Genomic DNA, 20,017 nt, shown 5'->3' on the forward strand with positions numbered 1-20,017 from the left:
TCTGATGAAGTGGGCTGTAGCTCACGAAAGCCTATGCCCAAATAAATGTGTTAGTCTCTAAGGTGCCACAAGGGCTCCTTGTTGTTTTTGCTAATACAGACTAACACAGTTACCCCTTTGAAACCTATGCAGTTTCAGTAAAGGAATGTCACTCAGCATGTGAAATGTCCTTTTGTACTTTTAAACAAGATAAAAGAACAGCAAGAAAGCTTATACAGCATTTAACTGCTTTAAAATTAAAATTTATAAGCATTAGTTAATTAATTTGCCAAATTACAATAAGAGTCCAAGGGCTATATCTAAGTTGCCTGAAATGGAACAGATTTTGGTGGCTCACAGAGACTACAGGATCCACAATGCAATGCTGCTTTTGATCTCATATTGCCATATTCAGCATTGTTGAACTTCACATGGGTTGCATTTCACCACGTCTGATTTAGTAGTAAAGGAGGATAAATAAATTATAGCTTCTCTTTACCATGTTCACCTAAAACTTAATAGGCCTCCTGTTAGTTCAATATGCCATGTAGCAGATACATTCTAAGAAAACAGACAGTGCTAGGCTGTGTAATAAGTGCATGTCCTAGAGCCATAGGAAAGAGAGAAGAATCAAGATTATAGTGGGGGAGAAATAATTCAGGATGAAATTGCAAAGACTTCATTCAGCCCAAACTGATTTATGCTCCGTTTCTGCCTCAGGCAGGAGGAGAAAGCATATTCAGGGAATGTTGCATTACACTGCAATGTTCGGGGCTTGAGTCTCTTCTGACTTACCCCAGTGTAAATCAGTGGAGTAATAAAGGTTTTAAAACAGGTGTAAGTGAGACGTGTCTCAGGTCCTCAGATGTTCAGGCCACTTATATAAATGAAGGGGTTGGACATAATTCTCTGCACTGCACCTTGTGTCATCATTTACACTTGTGCTAGGTGGATGTAAAATGTTAACAAGTCAGAATTCTCCACTTACACCAGCAGTGGCTCTTCACAGCTGTTGGCACCGAGGTCAATAATAACGCATAGTGCAGGGCAGTGGAGAATCAGGCCCAGTGAAGTCAAGCGTGTCACTTTGACACTTCACCAACACTCTGTCGGGCTCCCAACAGGAAACTGTTCAGTGGGATGTTTGTAGTGTTGTAGCTGTGTTGGTCCCAGGATATGAACGAGATAAGGTAAGGGAGGGAATATCTATCTTTCATTGGTCCAGTAAAGATATAACCTCACCTACCTTGTCTCGCTCAGTGAGATGTAGCAGACTATAGGAAGCGTCATCACTCTTTTCTGTTGTGTCTTAAGTTTCCAAGATCTCTCTTTTAATAAATAATATCAGGAATTGTCAAGCAGGGCTCTAAAGCTCCTGTGTTAACTGTAGTATTCATACCCGATTCCCTCAGAGATGATCTTTCCAGTAATAACACAGTATGAAGCTCAAATGTAAAGCTCCATGCTAATTATGTTTAAGGTACCTTTGGCTCATTGAGCAGATTAGGCCTGTATATCAAATGGACTGGATCCTCAGCTGCTGTAAACAGACATAGCTCCACTGAAGTCAGCCGAGAGGAACCTGTTTACACCAGTTGAGGATTTGTCCCTGTGAATCTAAGCATTTCTATTTGTAAAGAAATTGGACATTAACCCTATGTTTTAAATCAGTTTCCAGAACGTCCACAGCTTTGCCTCTGGTACTCCTTTGCCTTGGGGACTGCTGTGTGGAGCCATGGCGAGCTGTCATTCACTCATAGCTCTGGATGAGAAGATACAGGGAGACCCACTGGACAAGAAAATGTTTGAGGGCACTTGCTGGGTAACGTGACAATTATTCTAACTGCCACCAAATGCATCCGATGAAGTGAGCTGTAGCTCACGAAAGCTTATGCTCTAATAAATTTGTTAGTCTCTAAGGTGCCACGGGTACTCCTTTTCTTTTTGCATGTACACAGTATGCAAATCCTTGAGAGCGTTCCCTTTATCATCAGGCAAGCAACTACATAGCCTGGCGGAGCAATATGTAATAGCTAATGAAATTCCAATGCTATGTCTACGCAGTGCTGTCATAACCCCATAATGTAGACGCAGGCTACAGTGACAGAAGGGGTTTTTCTATTGCTGTAGGAATGCCAGCTCCCCAAGTGACAGTAGCTAGGTCAACAGAAGTATTCTTCCATTGACCTACCTGTTTCCACACCAGGGGTTAAGTTGACATAGCTACAGTGCTCAGGTGTGTGGATTGTTCACACCCACCAAAGCTCAGTTCTCAGACCTTTTGATGAAAGACCTTTATTTTCCCAAAATCTTTGGAACAAAAAACCAGATCAGAAGAAAAGAAAATCAAGGCACTTTTTAAAGTCACTGGGCCAAATCCTGTTCTCAGTTACACTGATGTGAATCTTGCGCAACAAAGCTGATTTAAGATGAGTTACTATAGTGTAACAGAGCAGAACCCGACCTCCCCCTGCTTGCATTGAAGGCTTTGGCAGTGTGTTTCAACAAGACATTTAAAAATCTCCCCACATGGTGGATGCAAGAAAGGAAGGTGGATGAGCTGTGCTGGCTGTGAAAATAAGTTTGAGTGTAAACCTATTCATTGTGTTGGATTAAATCTGCAGAGAGATGTGAGTTTCCCACACTGAGAACGAGGTCTGAGTGGAACAGAGCCTGGTTGTGGCTGAGATTCTGGCTGAAAGTGGGGAAACTAAGGCAGCTAAGGAGCATTGCCAAACCTATGATATCCACCCCAAGGCTGGAAAAGCCCAAGTATACAGTAGCTGCTTAGGAGATAGCAGAGGTAACCACAGTCAGGAAGAAGGGGAGGGACTTCTTCCCCCATTCTGACTGCCTGATGATCCCTGAATTGTGAATGACCCTGAGCAGGGTGGCTCAGCTCAGCATGTGGGGAATACATGGGAAACTCAGTGGGGTGGGGATGTCAGTATACTACCTCCTCCCCCAGAGAGCCTGGAGTGAAGCCAAAGCAGTCCCCAAGCCCTGACTACCAGGAGGTGAGGCAGAGAAAGGAATTGGCAGTGGGGAAGATGCTTCCTCGGCAGAGGGTTTGGATCCCTCAGCTATTAAAATCACTGCATGGTTAAGAGCAGCTTTGCAGAAAGCCAGCCTTATCTTGCTCCCCCCACCTGCCCAAAGAGTTACTTCCTATAATACCCAATGGGAGGGGACCCCCAAGACCCTGCTGAGTGGCTGACACTTGAAAAGCAGAGGGTCACCAGCCTCACTCTCCAGAGGCTGGATGGGAGGCAGGAGTGGAAAGCCCAAGTCTCAGGTTCACTCCCAAAGGTTTTGGGGTGGCAGGGCTAAGGCATGGACGGCCAGTGACCTGACCATTGTGGGAGGCTAGCCCCTGGCCCCTCCCCTTCTGCCCAAGTCACGTCCCCCCTCCCTCTCCCTTTTTGTTCCCCCCAGAAGCCCAGAGCACCCCCACCATGGCTGGGTGGCACGGCTGCAGTGCCCCCAGCACCTGAAGCCCCGGAGCACCACATGGGCCAGGGCAGAGTGTTGGGAACTGCAGGGGTAATCTGGGGGCAGAGTGTGGGCGGAACCACGCCAGGCTGTTTGGGGAGACACAGCCTCCCCCAGCCTAGATACCCGCCGCCCATGGCTAAGGGGGCATGTGAGAGCTCTCCCATTGCATATCCCTCCAGTAGGTACTAAGAAAAAAATATGGGATGGTTATCAAACAGCTTTGTACTGTTTAATGAATAGAGTATGCCAGCTTGTTAGGAAAATGTTTTATATGAATAAAGACATTTGAAATAAGAGATAACTTGCAGATGTATCTTCCAGGTCACAAGCCTATGACCTTCCCTAGGATACTGGTCTAGTAGCCTTGCTGTATCCACTTTTAAAATAAGGAGAGATGGAGACCTGGGAAACATCTGACTTGTTTTTATGAAAGACTGTGACTCAGTTTTCCATCTTATCTTGTTACCTGCCGGGTGTGAAAGTGTTAATTTCTTTTTTGGAACAGAACAAGCAATGCAATGTCTGTGGGGATGCTTAGTCTATTCATGCTTCTGATATCAGGAACTAAAAATCACTGGGGGTAATTAATGCAAATCCCAAGACAGGTAAACAAGGCTATAGGAGTACCACCCCCCTGGGGAAATTGCATACAGTGGTTTTGACTAGCAGACAAAGAACTAAGAATTGTATAAAGTGGGCAGCCTGCTATGGGAGAAGAGTCCCTCTCACTCGCTCCAAGAACTGATAAGAGGGACAGACTACAGAAAGGTTTCGAGGGACATTCAAACCTACCGGGGTCTTCATGTGGAAGATGGGCGACTCATAGAATCATAGAATAGGATCATAGAATATCAGGGTTGGAAGGGACCTCAGGAGGTATCTAGTCCAACCCCCTACTCAAAGCAGGACCAACCCCAACTAAATCATCCCAGCCAGGGCTTTGTCAAGCCTGACCTTAAAAAGTTCTAAGGAAGGAGATTCCACCCCCTCCCTAGGTAACACATTCCAGTGTTTCACCACCCTCCTAGTGAAAAAGTTTTTCCTAATATCCAACCTAAACCTCCCCCACTGCAACTTGAGACCATTACTCCTCGTTCTGTCATCTGCTACCACTGAGAACAGTCTAGATCCATCTTCTTTGGAACCCCCTTTCAGGTAGTTGAAAGCAGCGATCAAATCCCCCCCCATTCTTCTCTTCTTCAGACTAAACAATCCCAGTTCCCTCAGCCTCTCCTCATAAGTCATGTGTTCCAGTCCCCTAATCATTTTTGTTGCCCTCCGCTGGACTCTTTCCAATTTTTCCACATCCTTCTTGTAGTGTGAGGCCCAAAACTGGACACAGTACTCCAGATGAGGCCTCACCAATGTCGAATAGAGGGGAACGATCACGTCCCCCGATCTGCTGGCAATGCCCCTACTTATACATCCCAAAATGCCATTGGTCTTCTTGGCAACAAGGGCACACTGTTGACTCATATCCAGCTTTTCGTCCACTGTAACCCCTAGGTCCTTTTCTGCAGAACTGCTGCCGAGCCATTTGGTCCCTAGTCTGTAGCGGTGCATGGGATTCTTCCGTCCTAAGTGCACGACTCTGCACTTGTCCTTTTTGAACCTCATCAGATTTCTTTGGCCCAATCCTCTAATTTGTGTAGGGCCCTCTGTATCCTATTCCTACTCTCCAGTGCATCTACCTCTCCTCCCAGTTTAGTGTCATCTGCAAACTTGCTGAGGGTGCAATCCACGCCATCCTCCAGATCATTTATGAAGATATTGAACAAAACCGGCCCGAGGACCGATCCTTGGGTCATTCCACTTGATACTGGCTGCCAACTAGATATGGAGCCATTGATCACTACCCGTTGAGCCCGACAATCTAGCCAACTTTCTATCTACCTTATAGTCCATTCGTCCAGCCCATACTTCTTTAACTTGCTGGCAAGAATACTGTGGAAGACCGTGTCAAAAGCTTTGCTAAAATCAAGGAACAACATGTCCACTGCTTTCCCCTCATCCACAGAGCCAGGTATCTCGTCATAGAAGGTAATTAGATTAGTCAGGCATGACTTGCCTTGGTGAATGTATGCTGACTGTTCCTGATCACTTTCCTCTCCTCTAAGTGCTTCAGAATTGATTCCTTGAGGACCTGCTCCATGATTTTTCCAGGGACTGAGGTGAGGCTGACTGGCCTGTAGTTCCCAGGATTCTCCTTCTTCCCTTTTTTAAAGATGGGCACTAGATTAGCCTTTTTCCAGTCGTCCAGGACTTCCCCCAATCGCCATGAGTTTTCGAAGATAATGGCCAATGACTCTCTGCAATCACATCCGCCAACTCCTTTAGCACTCTTGGATGCAGCGCATCCGGCCCCATGGACTTGTGCATTGTAACACACCGAAAAAAAAACAAACAGAACACTACAGGTATTACTTTACTCCAAGCGTTTCTCCCTTAGCTCTCAAAGGGTTTCACACAAATAAATGCAAAATGGCTAATGAAAGACAGACTAGAACAAAGCACAAAACAGGATGGAAAGCATAGGCTGACTATCAGGGAGAAAAAACCCATGGAGGTCTGTAAGCTGTGGAATAGTTTGCCACAGGCAGCAGTGATAGGAAGCCCCATCTTCAGAGACTATTTAAAAGCTAGCCGGGACTGAGCACTGAAGAATGTGCTATAGGGAACAGTCCTGAATTTTCTAGGGGAAAGTGTATGGAAATAGATTAGATGATCCCTTTGTGCAATTTGTGTCTGGTCCCTGTGATCCCATACACTAAAGGTAGCAAGTGAAATGCCCTCAGACTAATTAACTCAACTCCAGAGAGAACTCACAATAGGAAACAAATACCAGTCTAGTCAAAGGATACATTTTCTGTTTGCAAAATGAATTGAATATCTAATTAACATCTTACGTTCCTGACCTTTCCTCAGTCTCCAGTGGATGGGATAGCAATCCTACATCAGTTCCCATTTTCCTCCGGGCTGCAGAGGATGTCTGTCATTACCCAGCAGATTGGGAAAGACCCATATGATCTGTATATGAAAGGAGCACCAGAAATGGTGACCAGTTTTTGAAGACCAGAAACTGGTATGGAAATGTATATATGTATGTAAATATATATATCTTTATTTTTGCTCAGTCCAAAAGGGAATTGCCCTTGAGAGTTACTGTGCACCTGTAAATCTCATTGACACAGTTACCATGGCCTTCTTGCATGGTCCGGTAGCTGATTTGATGTACAGTCAGATGCTATGATGATTTACTCTATCTGAGTTTCATTGACGTACATAGTGGAGGATTGGGCCCATAACTGGATGTTAGCATATCCAAATACTTGATTTAGATATGCAGTCATAGTAATTGCACGGGCAGTGGCATGCATATCTTTGATTAACAAAAGAGGTAAGAGCACAAGTACAGTTTCCAGATGTACATTCAGTACTGTAAGACTGACCTGTCTCACAGAAGCTTTCAATCTGAGCGGTGTAAGAGCAGCTACGTGAATGTAAATTATTGTTAACAATAACTGCTGTAGAAAACTGCCAGCTTTCTTTTTTCATTTTTGAGTTTTGAACCAGGGCTTCCATTCTCATTCTGCTAGCAAACGTAAGCTCTTTTTTTATTGTGAAAACACCACTAACAACTTGAAACTCAGATCAGATTCACTGAAACATTTTCCAAGTTTCATGAAGATTCTGAGCAAACATGGGATGGAACCAATGTATGGCTTTGTGCTTTTGAATGGCACTGAACAGAAACCAGGTAAAAATGGCTTTGCTGAGACACTCTGGGAGATTTTGGGGAATGATGGGAGAGTGCAGCTTGGCCATCACAAGCCTAATTACACAAATCTCTGAAATGAGTTTCACTCAGTTCTATCAGTCCAAACAAGAAAAGCATCTTAAACTGATTCCTGTTCTGTTTTTTCAAGTTTCTGAACTTCTCCTCTTATCCAGCCATTTTAGTTTAGGTGTTGATTCACAGTATAAAAAATAATTAGGCACTATACAATGCAGCTACACTATGAAACACTGCTTTTTCCCCCAGGTTAAATAAGTAGACCATCCTAAAGTTACATTTGCCTTTAAAATCTCTGTATGGAATTATCAGAGCCAACTGTAGTTTGCAGGTTTGAGCCTTAGCTACTTCCAACTCACACTCTGCACAACTGAGGGAGGGACAAGAGGCAAAAGTAGCTTTAATTCACCTTTGTGCCTCCCTTGGTCCTGGGCCTTCCCCCCACCAGTGTAAATTATAGCAGTAACAGAAGCCTCTCACGTCTCTGTCCTGGCCTGGGCCCAGCCCAGCCCATTCACAAAGCCAGCTGCTTGCCATCAAAGAAAGTTCCCACTGAGGCATAGAAATATTAGGTGATTCACCCAAAAAGTTACACAGCATTTAAGTGGAAGAAATCAGACTAGAAAGGGACAGAGCAGGGTCAGATCTGAGGCTGAGAGCAGTGGAGAAGTTCATAGCCAAGTTTCAGGCTGAGGTCAATACCAAGGACCAGAGTCCAAGTCAGGGTCCAGGTCAGGAGGTGAGATCCACATCAAAACGAGGTCAAAGCCAGGCATTCAAGGGCAGATGTGGTCATGGTGGCATAGAAGACCCACACTATTGCCTGAACACTTCCCAGAATGCCTTGTGGGTTTATATAGGGTTGGGTGCCAATCAGGAGCCATGAGGCTGCTGCATGTCAGACTCTTTGAGGTGGGACTTCTTGTGGGCTGTGGCCAGAGCAGTTGTGGGTAGTGGAGTGCAAGCTAATTACAGCAGCCACTGGAAGTGTTGCATGCCTGGCAGCTCTGCAAGCCCAGGTTCAAGACCTGCTAGGCCTTATGTTACCTCCTTTCTATGGGCACCCTCCGCTGGCCTGGGTTTGCCAGGATGGGCTATGTGATGCTGTGGCCTCCCCACACTGGCCCTGACAAGCCTGAATTAGGCCAGACAGGCCCAGGAAACGGGAGATATTTTATGAAGAGGCTGCTAATTGGAAGCAAGATCACAGGTGGGTTTTACTGTGGCATGCCAGAATACAATCCTTACCCGGGGGGAGTGCGTGGACTGTGTCACTCCTGCAACCTTAAGTGCCTTACAATGCCTTGCTGAAGTAGCTCTCACTTGGGCTGCTCACAAACAATATGCATGCTACACTCTGAGTGTTTACATTCAGGCTCTCACCAGCCTGAGTTATACTGCAGGATTATCCCAACACGCCCCCAGTCCCAGATTTTCCCTAGAAATGTATGTTCTGTACAATACAAGTTATCTTAAGTCCATTATTTCTTTAAAAATAATATGCACACAACCTGTCACCCCAGAGATTAAGCCATAAAAGAAAAGAACCAAAGACTGGATGTTCTTTAAGTCACTAAAACCATAAGACTTGCCCACATGTTCTTTTCTCCTCTAAACAGTACCAGCTGATTTTGTAAAGGAGCTTAAGGTTTACACGACCCAAGATTTCAGAGTGATTGCACTGGCACATAAAGCACTAAACATGGGAAAGGATGTGGAACTGGACAACTTAGAAAGGTAAGCTTTGTTAATGTCCTGTTCTCACTACTGCATACCTCTCCACACCAACTCTGCACGACTTGCCAGTGGAGAGGGATCCAGGAATAGGCAAGCCATTTAGCATGATCCCTACACTACTAATTGCCAAGTAAGCTAATGGGTTAAACTCAGCCCCCATGACCTTCATCTTTGCAATAGCTCTGTGTTGGTGTGCTGCCAGCCCAGCATGGCAAGCAGCTGGGGATGGGAGCAGAAAGGAGGCATGTCTCCTCCCCATGTACGCTGTCTTCCAGGGGGTACAGCAGATTTCTGATCCTGCAGATATCTGGCGTCTGTGTGTGTGTCCTGTCTACGCTTCCTGCTTAGTCCACACGACCATGTTGTGGAGGCATGGCAGTCTGTGGAAACGTAAATGCTCAGTGAATCAGCTTTGCTTCAAATTCAATATGAGTTACATTTCATTGGAAAGAAAGGTGCATTTCCATCCCCATGTGGATTCTATATAAAACAAATGCTGCACTGAGACTCTCCTCCAAACACTATCAAAACAATCTCACTAGGTGTTTTTATCTTCATTCTCAGGGAGGAGGTGCAGTCCGAGTCTGACGTTCCTTGGCCTTCTGATAATGGAAAATCGGCTGAAGACAGAGACCAAGCCTGTCCTGGAAGAACTCAGCGCTGCCCGCATCAGGAGCATTATGATCTCAGGTATTATCTCTGGGCCTGATCCTGTAGCCCTCCAGGTACAGAACTCCCACATTGGACAGTAGGAGTTCTATGAGCCGATGGCTTGCAGGATCTGGTCTATGGACTTGCTGCCCCTGTTACATTAGCTCTAGATTAGTGCAACACCACTGAATTAAACAGTTACAGCAGCATACCCCTGGTGTAATAGTCTGGTCTCTGGTCTCTAGAAAATACTGGGGAGAGAAAAGTGGGGGTGGGCAGAGTGTGTAGCACAGTAAAATTACAGTAGACGGAAGAGCAGATTTGTTGCCACAGTCTGCCTCACTTGTTTGTTTTCCAGGTGACAACCTTCAGACAGCTGTTACTGTGGCCAAAAAATCCAAAATGATTTCCAAGACCAGCAAAATGATTCTCATTGAAGCAAGTGAACCAGAAGGACCCACCCCAGCATCCATTACCTGGCAACTAGTGGAAGATAGCAAACAAAATCACTGTAAGCACAACTGGGGGTGGTGGTCACTTTTCAAATGATGATGGGATTTAATGAAGCCTTGAGGCTTTTAACATGTGAAAAGTGGTTTTCTTACTGCTTTGCCCAATAGGCTTGAAGTTGCTGTGACATGAAGGGACTGAAGAAACATGAAGGATTTTTTTTAAATCTTCCATCAGCTGGGGGATTGATATTTGATATAGCCATCGGCTCAGAACAACTCATAAAATATAATAGTAAATAATAATAATACTCTGCAGATATATAGCATGTCTCATACACCCAGTAGGGCTCTATGGTTAAATACAACTACAAACATATGTTGTGTCTTCAGTGTAATTTCTATAGCATAACTGACAATCACGTTGGTTAACATGTAGTAATTAACAAGTGTTAGATCACAACTAGGTAGTCACATGGAGACAGAGCCACAAAGTTTTACAAAGGGGTGGTAGGTGAGGTAAATATTTTCCCCATTTTACTGATGGAAAACTGAGGCACAAGGTGGTTAAATGTCTTTTCCAAGGTCTGTGACAAGGTGAACAGTGGAACCCAGGTTTCTAGATTCCATTTCTCTAGCCACTAAGACTGCAATACAGTCGTGGTTTGAGCAATTACATTTGTCCCCTTCATTAATCACACGTTAAGACATTATGATCCCAGTCTAAGAGTAACTCTTGTCTGATTTCTAGGACATGTGTTAATATTGAGGAAAGGACCATTTCTGAAAGGGAAAGCAACAATTACCATTTTGCCTTGAATGGAAAATCCTATCAGGTTATAGTGAAGCATTTCAAGAGTTTGCTGCCAAAAATAAGTTTGCGAGGAAACAAAGAGCTGGTTTTTCCCATTTCTTACAAAAACTTTGAATTTCAAAGGTGCTATACTGATAAACAGGTGTGAGAGTCACTCAGCTCATTCTCAACGAAGAAACCATGACCATGCAATGGCCCCTATGTTCCCCAACTTTATCCTGAATGCTCTTCTCTTAGCTGGTCTCAGTGTTCATTCTGCTGAGGATTCAAATAAGAGTGACAATTGTGTGGTGACTATATAGCGGAATTACCACTTTCCTTTAGAATTTAATTCAGAACATCAACTCATTTCTTGTCGGCCACCAACACAGCCATTGACTAGTGGCCACTATCAACCTGGGTGCATTTGAACTGTGAAAATTTGAACTTAAAAGCAAAAATCTTCATCTCCTGCTGCCCACCCCATGATACATGGAGTGACCACAGAGGTGCTCTTTTAAAATCTATGAACCAGATTCTCAGCTGTTGGAATTCATTATAGTGCCATTGACATTAATGAAGCAATACCAATTTACACCAGCTGAGAATTTGTCACTGTCTGTTGTGCAGTTCGAAAATCCTACTATAACATTATGGTTTCACATGACCAGTATATAAAAATGGCCCATTTAGGGCATTTTCAGTGTTCATCTGTCTCACAAGGAGATAAGAGGAAGCACAGAATTCATTTAATTGTAACAGTCTAATTAGGGAAACACACAGACATGAATCAGCATTTCTAGAGCTGTGGTAGTAACTAATAAAACTGGTCACTAGCACTATTGGTGAATGATAAAAGGATCACATAGACTGGCGATCCTACTTGATCCTGAAGAGTTGAGCTAAATTTAAAGGGATAATGTTCATGGTGCAGGAAAATGATCACACAGAGATGGGATCACATTGCAAACTCCTACAGGCTGATCCAAAGTCTATTAAAGTCATTGGAAAGATTCCCATTGACCTCAGTGGACTTGGTGTCATGCCCTTATTTTGGAACTGGATTTTTAACACTTCGAAGTTTGTGGGTCTTGTGACCCTGGGTTTTGGTAAGCTTTTTATGAGAAGAATCAGGTTCAGATTCCAAAAACTCCAACATGTGGGGCGAGGTTCAGAGTGGGGGGTTTGGTCCAATGCTGTCTGTAGATCAAAGATGAAAAGTTAACAGTTTTATAAAAAGCAGTAAGATGCTATTGCAGCTGATTCAATAATGAAGCAGGGCTGAATTCTCCCTTGTGCTGCTAAATATCATACAAGGGACACTGGATTCCTAACAGCTCTAAAAATATTTGGGTTTTTTTTTTCAATCTAGTACCTCAACGTTCTTCTCTCTACAGATACTAGTGAATGGGACTGTTTTTGCTAGAATGTCTCCTGGGCAGAAATCCAGCCTCACTGAAGAATTTCAAAAACTGAAGTAGGTTCAGTAGAATGTTTTGTAACCATAATTACAACAGATACTGCAGCACAGAGAAGTAAAGCACAGCGTATCTTTATGTTTGATTACAGAACTCAGCTTTCTCCCCCTCCCTTTCTCCAGGCTTAAAACCTCTATATACCCTCTGAGCTCACAGTGTATGGTCCCCTTCCACCCAAATTCACACCTAATCTACCTATGCACAACTATAGTGACTTTAGCCTTAGACCAATGTTAGCCACTACACTCTACATTATAATATATAAAAGGCACCATTAAGCACAAGTGGCAGGATGAAATAAAAATACATGGGTCAGATTCTAATTTCAGTTACCACAGCGTAGCTCCAACTGAGCTGAATGGAGTTAGGCTGCGAAAAGCAAATCAGAATCTGGCACATGATACTGGACTGAAACTGGCTCATTCAGGCATTAATGTGGAAATTAATGTTTCCCAAGGCCAGATGTCACACTGTTTGTAAACATTGTCTGCAATGCAGAAGCAAGAGAAATACTTTTTGTAATTTTTTTAAAGTAAAATGATTGCTTCTGATGCAATGACCACTCTGGAGATTGAAAGCCCTGCTTATACACTGTTGAGGTAGTGCAGAGCAGGGACAGACAGCATAGGTTTCCCCATGCTGAACACTGCAGTCTCCTTTGTTACTCAGCAATGGGTCACACAACTGAACTCTCAAAACCACTTTCTAGCATGTTGTATAGATATTAGTGCAGAGGTTCCCAAACCTGTCTGTGAAGAATTGGCTGGTCACATGGTGATGGGTCTGCTTCTTTCCAGCTGCACTCAGTGATAAAACTATGGTATAGTGTAATTGGACTTTCAGAAAGCCTTTGACAAAGTCCCTCAGCAAAGGCTCTTAAGCAAACTAAGCAGTCATGGGATAAGAGGGAAGGTCCTCTCATGGAGCAGTAACCAGCTAAAACATAGGAACCAAAGGGTCGGAACAAATGGTCAGTTTTCACAATGGAGAGAGGCAAATAGTGGGGTCCCCCAAGGAGCTGTACTGAGATCTGTGCTGTTTGACATATTCATAAATGATCTGGGAAAGTTAAAATGTAGGCAAGTTAAAAACAAAAGACAAAATTGGAGTAAGTACCATATGAAAACAGCCACCTCTCACCCGACCAACACACTCTCCTACAGTAGGGCAGTAGGTGAAGTGTAGTCAGTCACCTCTTTGTTCTGATGTGACATATTTGAAGATCCTAAATGAGTGTATGAGAGAGTATGTTAAATGATAAAACAGTTAAGTACAAAGTTCATCTATTAATTTTTTTTCTTTGTCCTCTCAGTTACTATGTGGGTATGTGCGGAGATGGAGCCAATGATTGCGGGGTACATAGAAACAAAAATCCCTCATCCTCCTGAAATGGTGTCCTTCCTTTTGTCATTCTGCCAAGTGCCATGAAAAGAGTACCTTAATCTACTGCCATGAAACATTCTAACAGCACTGTCCAAATGAAGTTGTCAGAACATACAACATATCCTTCAATGGGTCCCTTTTAGAAACATTCTTTAATGGAATTCTTCATGTAAATGTAAATCCAACTAGAGTTATTCATATGATGAAAAACATTGGATAGCAATGTTCCTTTCTTATATTTTTACAGTGTAATCTACTGGGATGCATGGTGGAATAGCCTAGTCATTAACTATAAATAGGGCCCTATCAAATTCATGGTCCATTTTGGTCAATTTCACAATCATAGAATTTTAAAAATTGTAAATTTCATGGTTTCAGATAAATATGAAATGTCACAGTATTGTAACGGTGGGAATCCCGACCCAAAACGGGGTCGTGGGGGGGATCGCAAGGCTCTTGTAGGGGGATCACAGTGTTGCCATCCTTACTTCTGTGCTTCTGTCTTCAGAGCTTGGCAGCCAGAGGGCGGCTGCTGGCCAGGCACCCAGCTCTGAAGGCAGCACCCCGCCAGCAGCAGTGCAGAAGTAAGGGTGGCAATACCATACCATGCCACCTGCATTTCTGCGCTGCTGCTGGCAGCAGCACTGCCTTCAGAGCTGGACTTCCAGCTGATAGCCTCAGGGCTTCCCGCAGCTGGGGGAAGTTCCTGGAATGGCATTGGGAGCGGCCTCTACAGAGGAAAGGGAAGTCCTGGCCCTCTGCAGCCTGTCCGGGACTAGCAGCTGTAGCCCAGCATGCAGTAGGAGCCCCTGGCTGGGGTGCCCCCAGCCCTGACCCTCCCTAGCTCCAGGTCCAGTGCTTGGGAGTTAAAGGGGCCTTGGGCTGGCTGTGTGTGTATGGGGTGTGTGTGACCACAGCGCCACCCTGACCATGGGGCCCTGGGTGGTCACCCGCTCACCCACCTGAAAGGCCAGCCCTGCCCCAGTCCAAAGTGATGACCCCCCATATACTATGTCACCCTCACTTCTGCGCTGCTGCTGGCAGTGGTGCTACCTTCACAACTGGGCTCCCAGCCAGCAACTGCTATTCTCCAGTCACCCAACTCTGTGAAATCTGATCTCCCTTGCATTAGCCAGATTTCACAGGGGAGATCAGATTTCACAGTCCATGACGTGTTTTTCACAGCCGTGAATTTGGTAGGGCCCTAATTATAAAATATGTTCACTGGCTTTACACAGCTTGGCTCACAAATCACTCACATATTCTAAGGGTACTGAACAGGAAGTTTGAAGGTATTAATAAATTCAAGAGAGTTCATAGACAGTAATAAAAAATGAGTAGGGGACGGGAGGGGTTGATCTAAGAGAAAAGATTAGATATAACATCTTGGCCAAGAGGCTACTTAAGCCAGGTCTACACTACAGATCTGTGTCACTATAACTATGTCACTCAGAGGTGTGAAAAATCCACATCCCTGACCTAACCCCTTGAACATATATTGACCTAACCCCTTGAACAGACGGGGCTATGTCAACCATCTCTCAGGGAGGTGGAGTAACTATGCCAACGGAAACAGCTCTCCTCTTGGCATAGAATCATAGAACTGGAAGGGACCTCGAGAGGTCGTCTAGTCCAGTCCCCTGCACTCAAGGCAGGACTGAGTATTATCGAGACCATCTCTGACAGGTGTAGTGTAGCACAGTAGCGGCTTCACCCATGCAGCTGCGCCACTCCAGCACTGTATGTGAAGACAAGCCCTAAGAAGGGAGGTAACAACCTACAGATTTTGGAAGGGTGTAAACAAAGCAGGCAAGGAATTAGGGTTCAAAAGGATACAAATAGGAATCATGGGATGAAAAGAAGGAAGGGAAGGAAAAACCTCCTGACAATGAGGTTACATTAGACTTTGGAATGGAGGCAGATCAGTTGGTCAGGACATTTGAAACAAGACTGGACAAAACACCAGAAAACATACAGGACATACTGTGAGGAGCAAGTTCACATGGACAGGGTGGTGGACTCTGTAGTAATGTCTTGTCCTGCTCATACACTGGTGTATTTCAGGCTTTGAAAATGGCCCACGTAGGGATATCTTTGTCAGAGCAGGAGGCATCAGTGACTTTGCCTTTCACCTTGCAAATCCCCAATGTAGAGTGTGTGCCCAAGCTGATCAGGTAAAGCAATCTCACCATGGGCTTTCTGCTCTAGTACGTTATTTACACACTGCTAAATTTCAAAGCACTGTGTCAGGATTGTTCCCTACGCAACTTCTGTTATCTGTAGTCACACAACAGTCACCACTTACCCTGAAACCTTTAGTGCAAAATCAGGAGTACACTCACTGAAAAAACAAAGTAAATTTCCTCGTAACACTGTGAACTAAAATTCAAACAAACTGAGTTGCTTTTCTTAGGCAGAGTCCTATAGCTCTTAAAATTGCTTGTTCTATAGTCACCATAGAATTTTTTTCCTAACAGGGAAGGTCGTGCCGCTTTGGTTGCTTCTTTTGCTGTGTTTAAGTACCTGACCCTATACGGCCTGACTCTGTTTATTGGCACTGCTCTGCTTTACTGGGTATGTGCCTAAAACCAATCTCTCATCCATGAGCTGTGTCTTTCTCAAGATTCAGAGTAGCAGCCGTGTTAGTCTGTATTTGCAAAAAGAAAAGGAGTACTTGTGGCACCTTAGAGACTAACAAATTTATAAGAGCATAAGCTTTCATGAGCTACAGCTCACTTCATCGGATCCGAATAAGTGAGCTGTAGCTCACGAAAGCTTATGCTCTAATAAATTTGTTAGTCTCTAAGGTGCCACAAGTACTCCTTTTCTTTTCTCAAGATTGTAATCCTTACTAACAACCCATAGCTAGGAAGAAAAATTCTGCATTGCTCCAAAGTATTGTCAAGGTGTTACGAGCGGGGTAACAAATAGCAGAACTCAGTTACGTTTACTGTTAGGGCGCAACAGAATGAGTCCTGTGAAAATGGGCCGGTTCCCCCAGAAGAAAGGGAAAACACCAGAGTAGTTAGGAGTACTCACCAGCTGGAAGAGAAGGAGACACAGCAAGGAGGACTGGTAACAAAATGGCTCCTTTGGGGTACAGCTGCCTCACTTTCCAAATTTAAAGGGCCAGTTCCCACAAAGGAATGCTGGGGAAAGCTCTTATGTGAGAGAAGATAAGGAAGATGCTGTAGGAGGAAGGGGTTTCTTCTGTGTGTCATTGCTCGAGCACAAGACTATTATTATTATCATGTAGGAGAAATACTGAAATCCTTGTGCAACTTCTACTCCTGTTGAATTATGCATGTGCTTCCTTTTCCACAGGTACCATAGTGTCAAGGAGTTCAGTGGGGCCCCTCACGTATGTAAAGTGAAGTATATGAATGTTTGCAGAGTTGGTGCCTTAGTAAACACAGTAACATCAGATGCTGGTAATGTCACAGATAGAGCAGACAAGCACAGCTGGCAAAGATCGTTCATGTGCAAGCATAGAAACTGCAGAAGATTGCTATTGTAGTATTTAAATCTGTGCATAGCTAGTGTATTGCTATTAAAAAAAAATCAGCTCTGCAGGACTTATTGATTAAATAAAATAACTAAACTGTTTTCATATCAGAATAGCTGAAACCAGTTACTAAGTCTTAACCCTATATGCACGGCCACCAACTTTGGTTTAACAGCTTCGTCTGTGTTCACTTCACACTGGACAATAACAGGCCTGGCAGCACGGCTACTCCCACTGAAGTTACTGCCAATTGTATGTGCTTTGGGCAGGGCTGAAATTGGCCCCGTCATTTGTGTCAGTTAATGAAACCCTGTACAGGGTCAACTCCTTAACTGGTGTACACTGGCACTGACTTCAGTGCGGCTGTGTTGTGGAACTGGTCCATCAGACTTACTGGGCTGTGCCTTTTGACTTGAGAGTACTGGGAGTGGCATTATGTATCTCTAAAGTCATATTAAATATTATGCTTTCGTAGAGACAGGACAAAGATAAACTGGTCTGGACTGATACTCAACTGATGGGTACCATGGAAATGTGTATCATAATGAAATAACCTTAACAAACCTGCTATCATGGGAACCTTGGATGGGCTTTCTTTCTTTCTTTCTTTCTTTCTTTCTTTCAGCAACTACAGATATTTGGGAACTACCAGTACCTTATGCAAGATGTTGTCATCACCCTTCTGGTTTGCTTAACAAGTAAGCAGCTCAGCAAAGGGTGTGCTTAAGTCTTTGTGTGTGTAAACAATCGACTTCGCTTTCTTTTAGAAATCTAAACAGTGAGCCAAATTCTGCTGATACTTACACCATAACCACTGACTTCAGTGGGGCTACCTGGGTGGAACTGAGAGCAGGGTTTAGCCCAGAACCTTTTGGAAGTACAACCACAGTTCTCCTGTCCAAAGTATGCAGCATTCAGACACCTACGGCAGCTGGAAGAGGAAGGGTGGGCTGATGATTAAGACACTAGGCTGGAATTCTGATGAGCTGGGGTCAAGTCCTAGCTCTGCCATAGCCTCCCTGTGTGACCTTGAGTAAATCACTCTGTACCTCAGTGCCCTATCTGTTAGTGGAGACAATAAAGCGCCATTTCTCCCACTGTTTGCATACCTTGCCTATTAGATCATAAGCTCTTTGTGCAGGCACTGGCTCTTATTGTGTATCCATCGCGTAGCATTGCAGGGCCTGATCTTGGCTGAAGCCACTGTGTGCTATGGGAAAACAAGTAATTCATAATCATACAGGCTGAGGCTGTCAGACCAGGCCCGTAGAAACACAGTGCAGGACCTACAGAGACCCTTTGAGAGGGCAACAACCTATAGCACTGAGGTGTGATGTTTTCTGTTGCTATGTTCAGACTCCGGTGGTGATTTTGAATGACAATGGGCCAAGGGCCAATAGGACTAAACCCACTGGCTCCCAGCAGGTACTTAAGCATCAGTGTCAGAGGGCCAGGGCATGGGAGTGAGCAGGTGGCGGTGCAGTAACGTGCATTGCTTTGCTGTTCAGTGTGGTGCAGATTATCTGTTGAAGGGCTGGAGGGCAGGATATAGCCACAGAAGCAATCACGGCAGGGCGAATAAGGCCACAGCTTTCCCATTTATACTGGACAAACCTTGCAGGCTTCACGCATGGCCAAGTCAGTGTGCTGTACATGCAGAAGGGCTTTAGCCTCAGGCTGGGACTGGTCATGCACCCAGCCTAGCAGCGGAATAGTCAGGGCTGCATTGTCTCTGGGAGGAAACGTGTGTTCTCTTTTCCAGTGAGTTTGACCCAGGCCTACCCGAAGCTGGCCCCTTACAGACCTCCAGGGCAGCTCATCTCTCCTCCTTTGATACTCTCAGTCATTCTCCGTACTGCAGTCAAGCTGGTCTATGGCTTCCTTTTTGTGAAGCAGCAGCCTTGGTACTCGGAAATGGCCACCCACAGGTAACTCCTCCGTTCCCATTTCTAATCCCCGCCTTGCAAAATCCTGCTGCCAGCCGAGACAGCATGCTGAAATACAAGACAGTACTGCAGCATTTGGGGGCAGTGGGCACTTACCAGGACTTCTCCATCCTTCAGCTAGTCACACTCCACATCCCATGCACACTGTAGAGTCGGCTGTGGAGTGGCTGCCTGCAGCCTGGTATGGGGAACAGGTCCAGATGCCACTTTCTTCCTCTCACCTATTCATCTCCTTTCTTCTATGAACTTGTTCCTTTCTGCAGAATGCAGCAGAATGGCGAGTCTAGCCCAAAGTTAGAATATTGCTATTAGCCTTATGCATGTAGTCAACAGTGAATAGCTAGGACCGTGAAGCAAGCTGATGCTAATGCAAGAAAAAAAGATAAACGGACCCAAACCTGTTTCATGTTAACAAACAAATCCACTTCTTGCTCTCTGCTTCCCTCCATGCTGCCCTCTCCTGGTATCCTGTTGTGAGATGGCTTCTCCTGAGAGCATAAGACGACCTTGGGTTTGATTCTCCCTTCTCTTACATTAGTGTAATTTGATTAACTTTAGGGGGGAAACTGTTGTAATGCAGTGGGGAATCAGGCCTTCTCTGTGTGTTATTTAGTTTAAAATCTCTCTCCAGGAGCCCTTTACATCCTGTCATCATGGAGAAATGCACATTCAGGGCAGAAAATATGGCACGGGTTTGCAGTGGGAACTTTCCCTGATTAACAGGACTATGACTATAACAGGACCCTTTATTGCTGATGATGTTCTGTACTTTAATGGCTGAACACTTGCCAATGAATGTGGAGGCTGC

At 44.6% G+C, this 20,017-nt stretch overlaps 1 protein-coding gene across 1 annotated transcript in view; it reads left to right on the forward strand.

The window, feature by feature from the left end:
- Positions 1–19,521, forward strand: part of LOC119861335 (probable cation-transporting ATPase 13A5) — a 37,967-nt gene extending 18,446 nt beyond the window's left edge. Inside the window, 14 exon segments of the mRNA XM_043492601.1 lie at positions 1,650–1,801; positions 6,400–6,556; positions 8,887–9,004; positions 9,569–9,587; positions 9,589–9,694; positions 10,014–10,170; positions 10,856–10,972; positions 12,291–12,374; positions 13,688–13,730; positions 15,823–15,932; positions 16,236–16,332; positions 17,889–17,961; positions 19,026–19,191; positions 19,473–19,521. Of these exon segments, the coding sequence (XP_043348536.1) occupies positions 1,650–1,801; positions 6,400–6,556; positions 8,887–9,004; positions 9,569–9,587; positions 9,589–9,694; positions 10,014–10,170; positions 10,856–10,972; positions 12,291–12,374; positions 13,688–13,730; positions 15,823–15,932; positions 16,236–16,332; positions 17,889–17,961; positions 19,026–19,191; positions 19,473–19,521 (1,448 nt within the window).
- The last annotated feature ends 496 nt before the right edge of the window (positions 19,522–20,017 follow it).

The sequence above is a fragment of the Dermochelys coriacea genome, chromosome 9 (assembly GCF_009764565.3).
Source record: "Dermochelys coriacea isolate rDerCor1 chromosome 9, rDerCor1.pri.v4, whole genome shotgun sequence".
NCBI classification, from domain to species: domain Eukaryota; kingdom Metazoa; phylum Chordata; order Testudines; family Dermochelyidae; genus Dermochelys; species Dermochelys coriacea.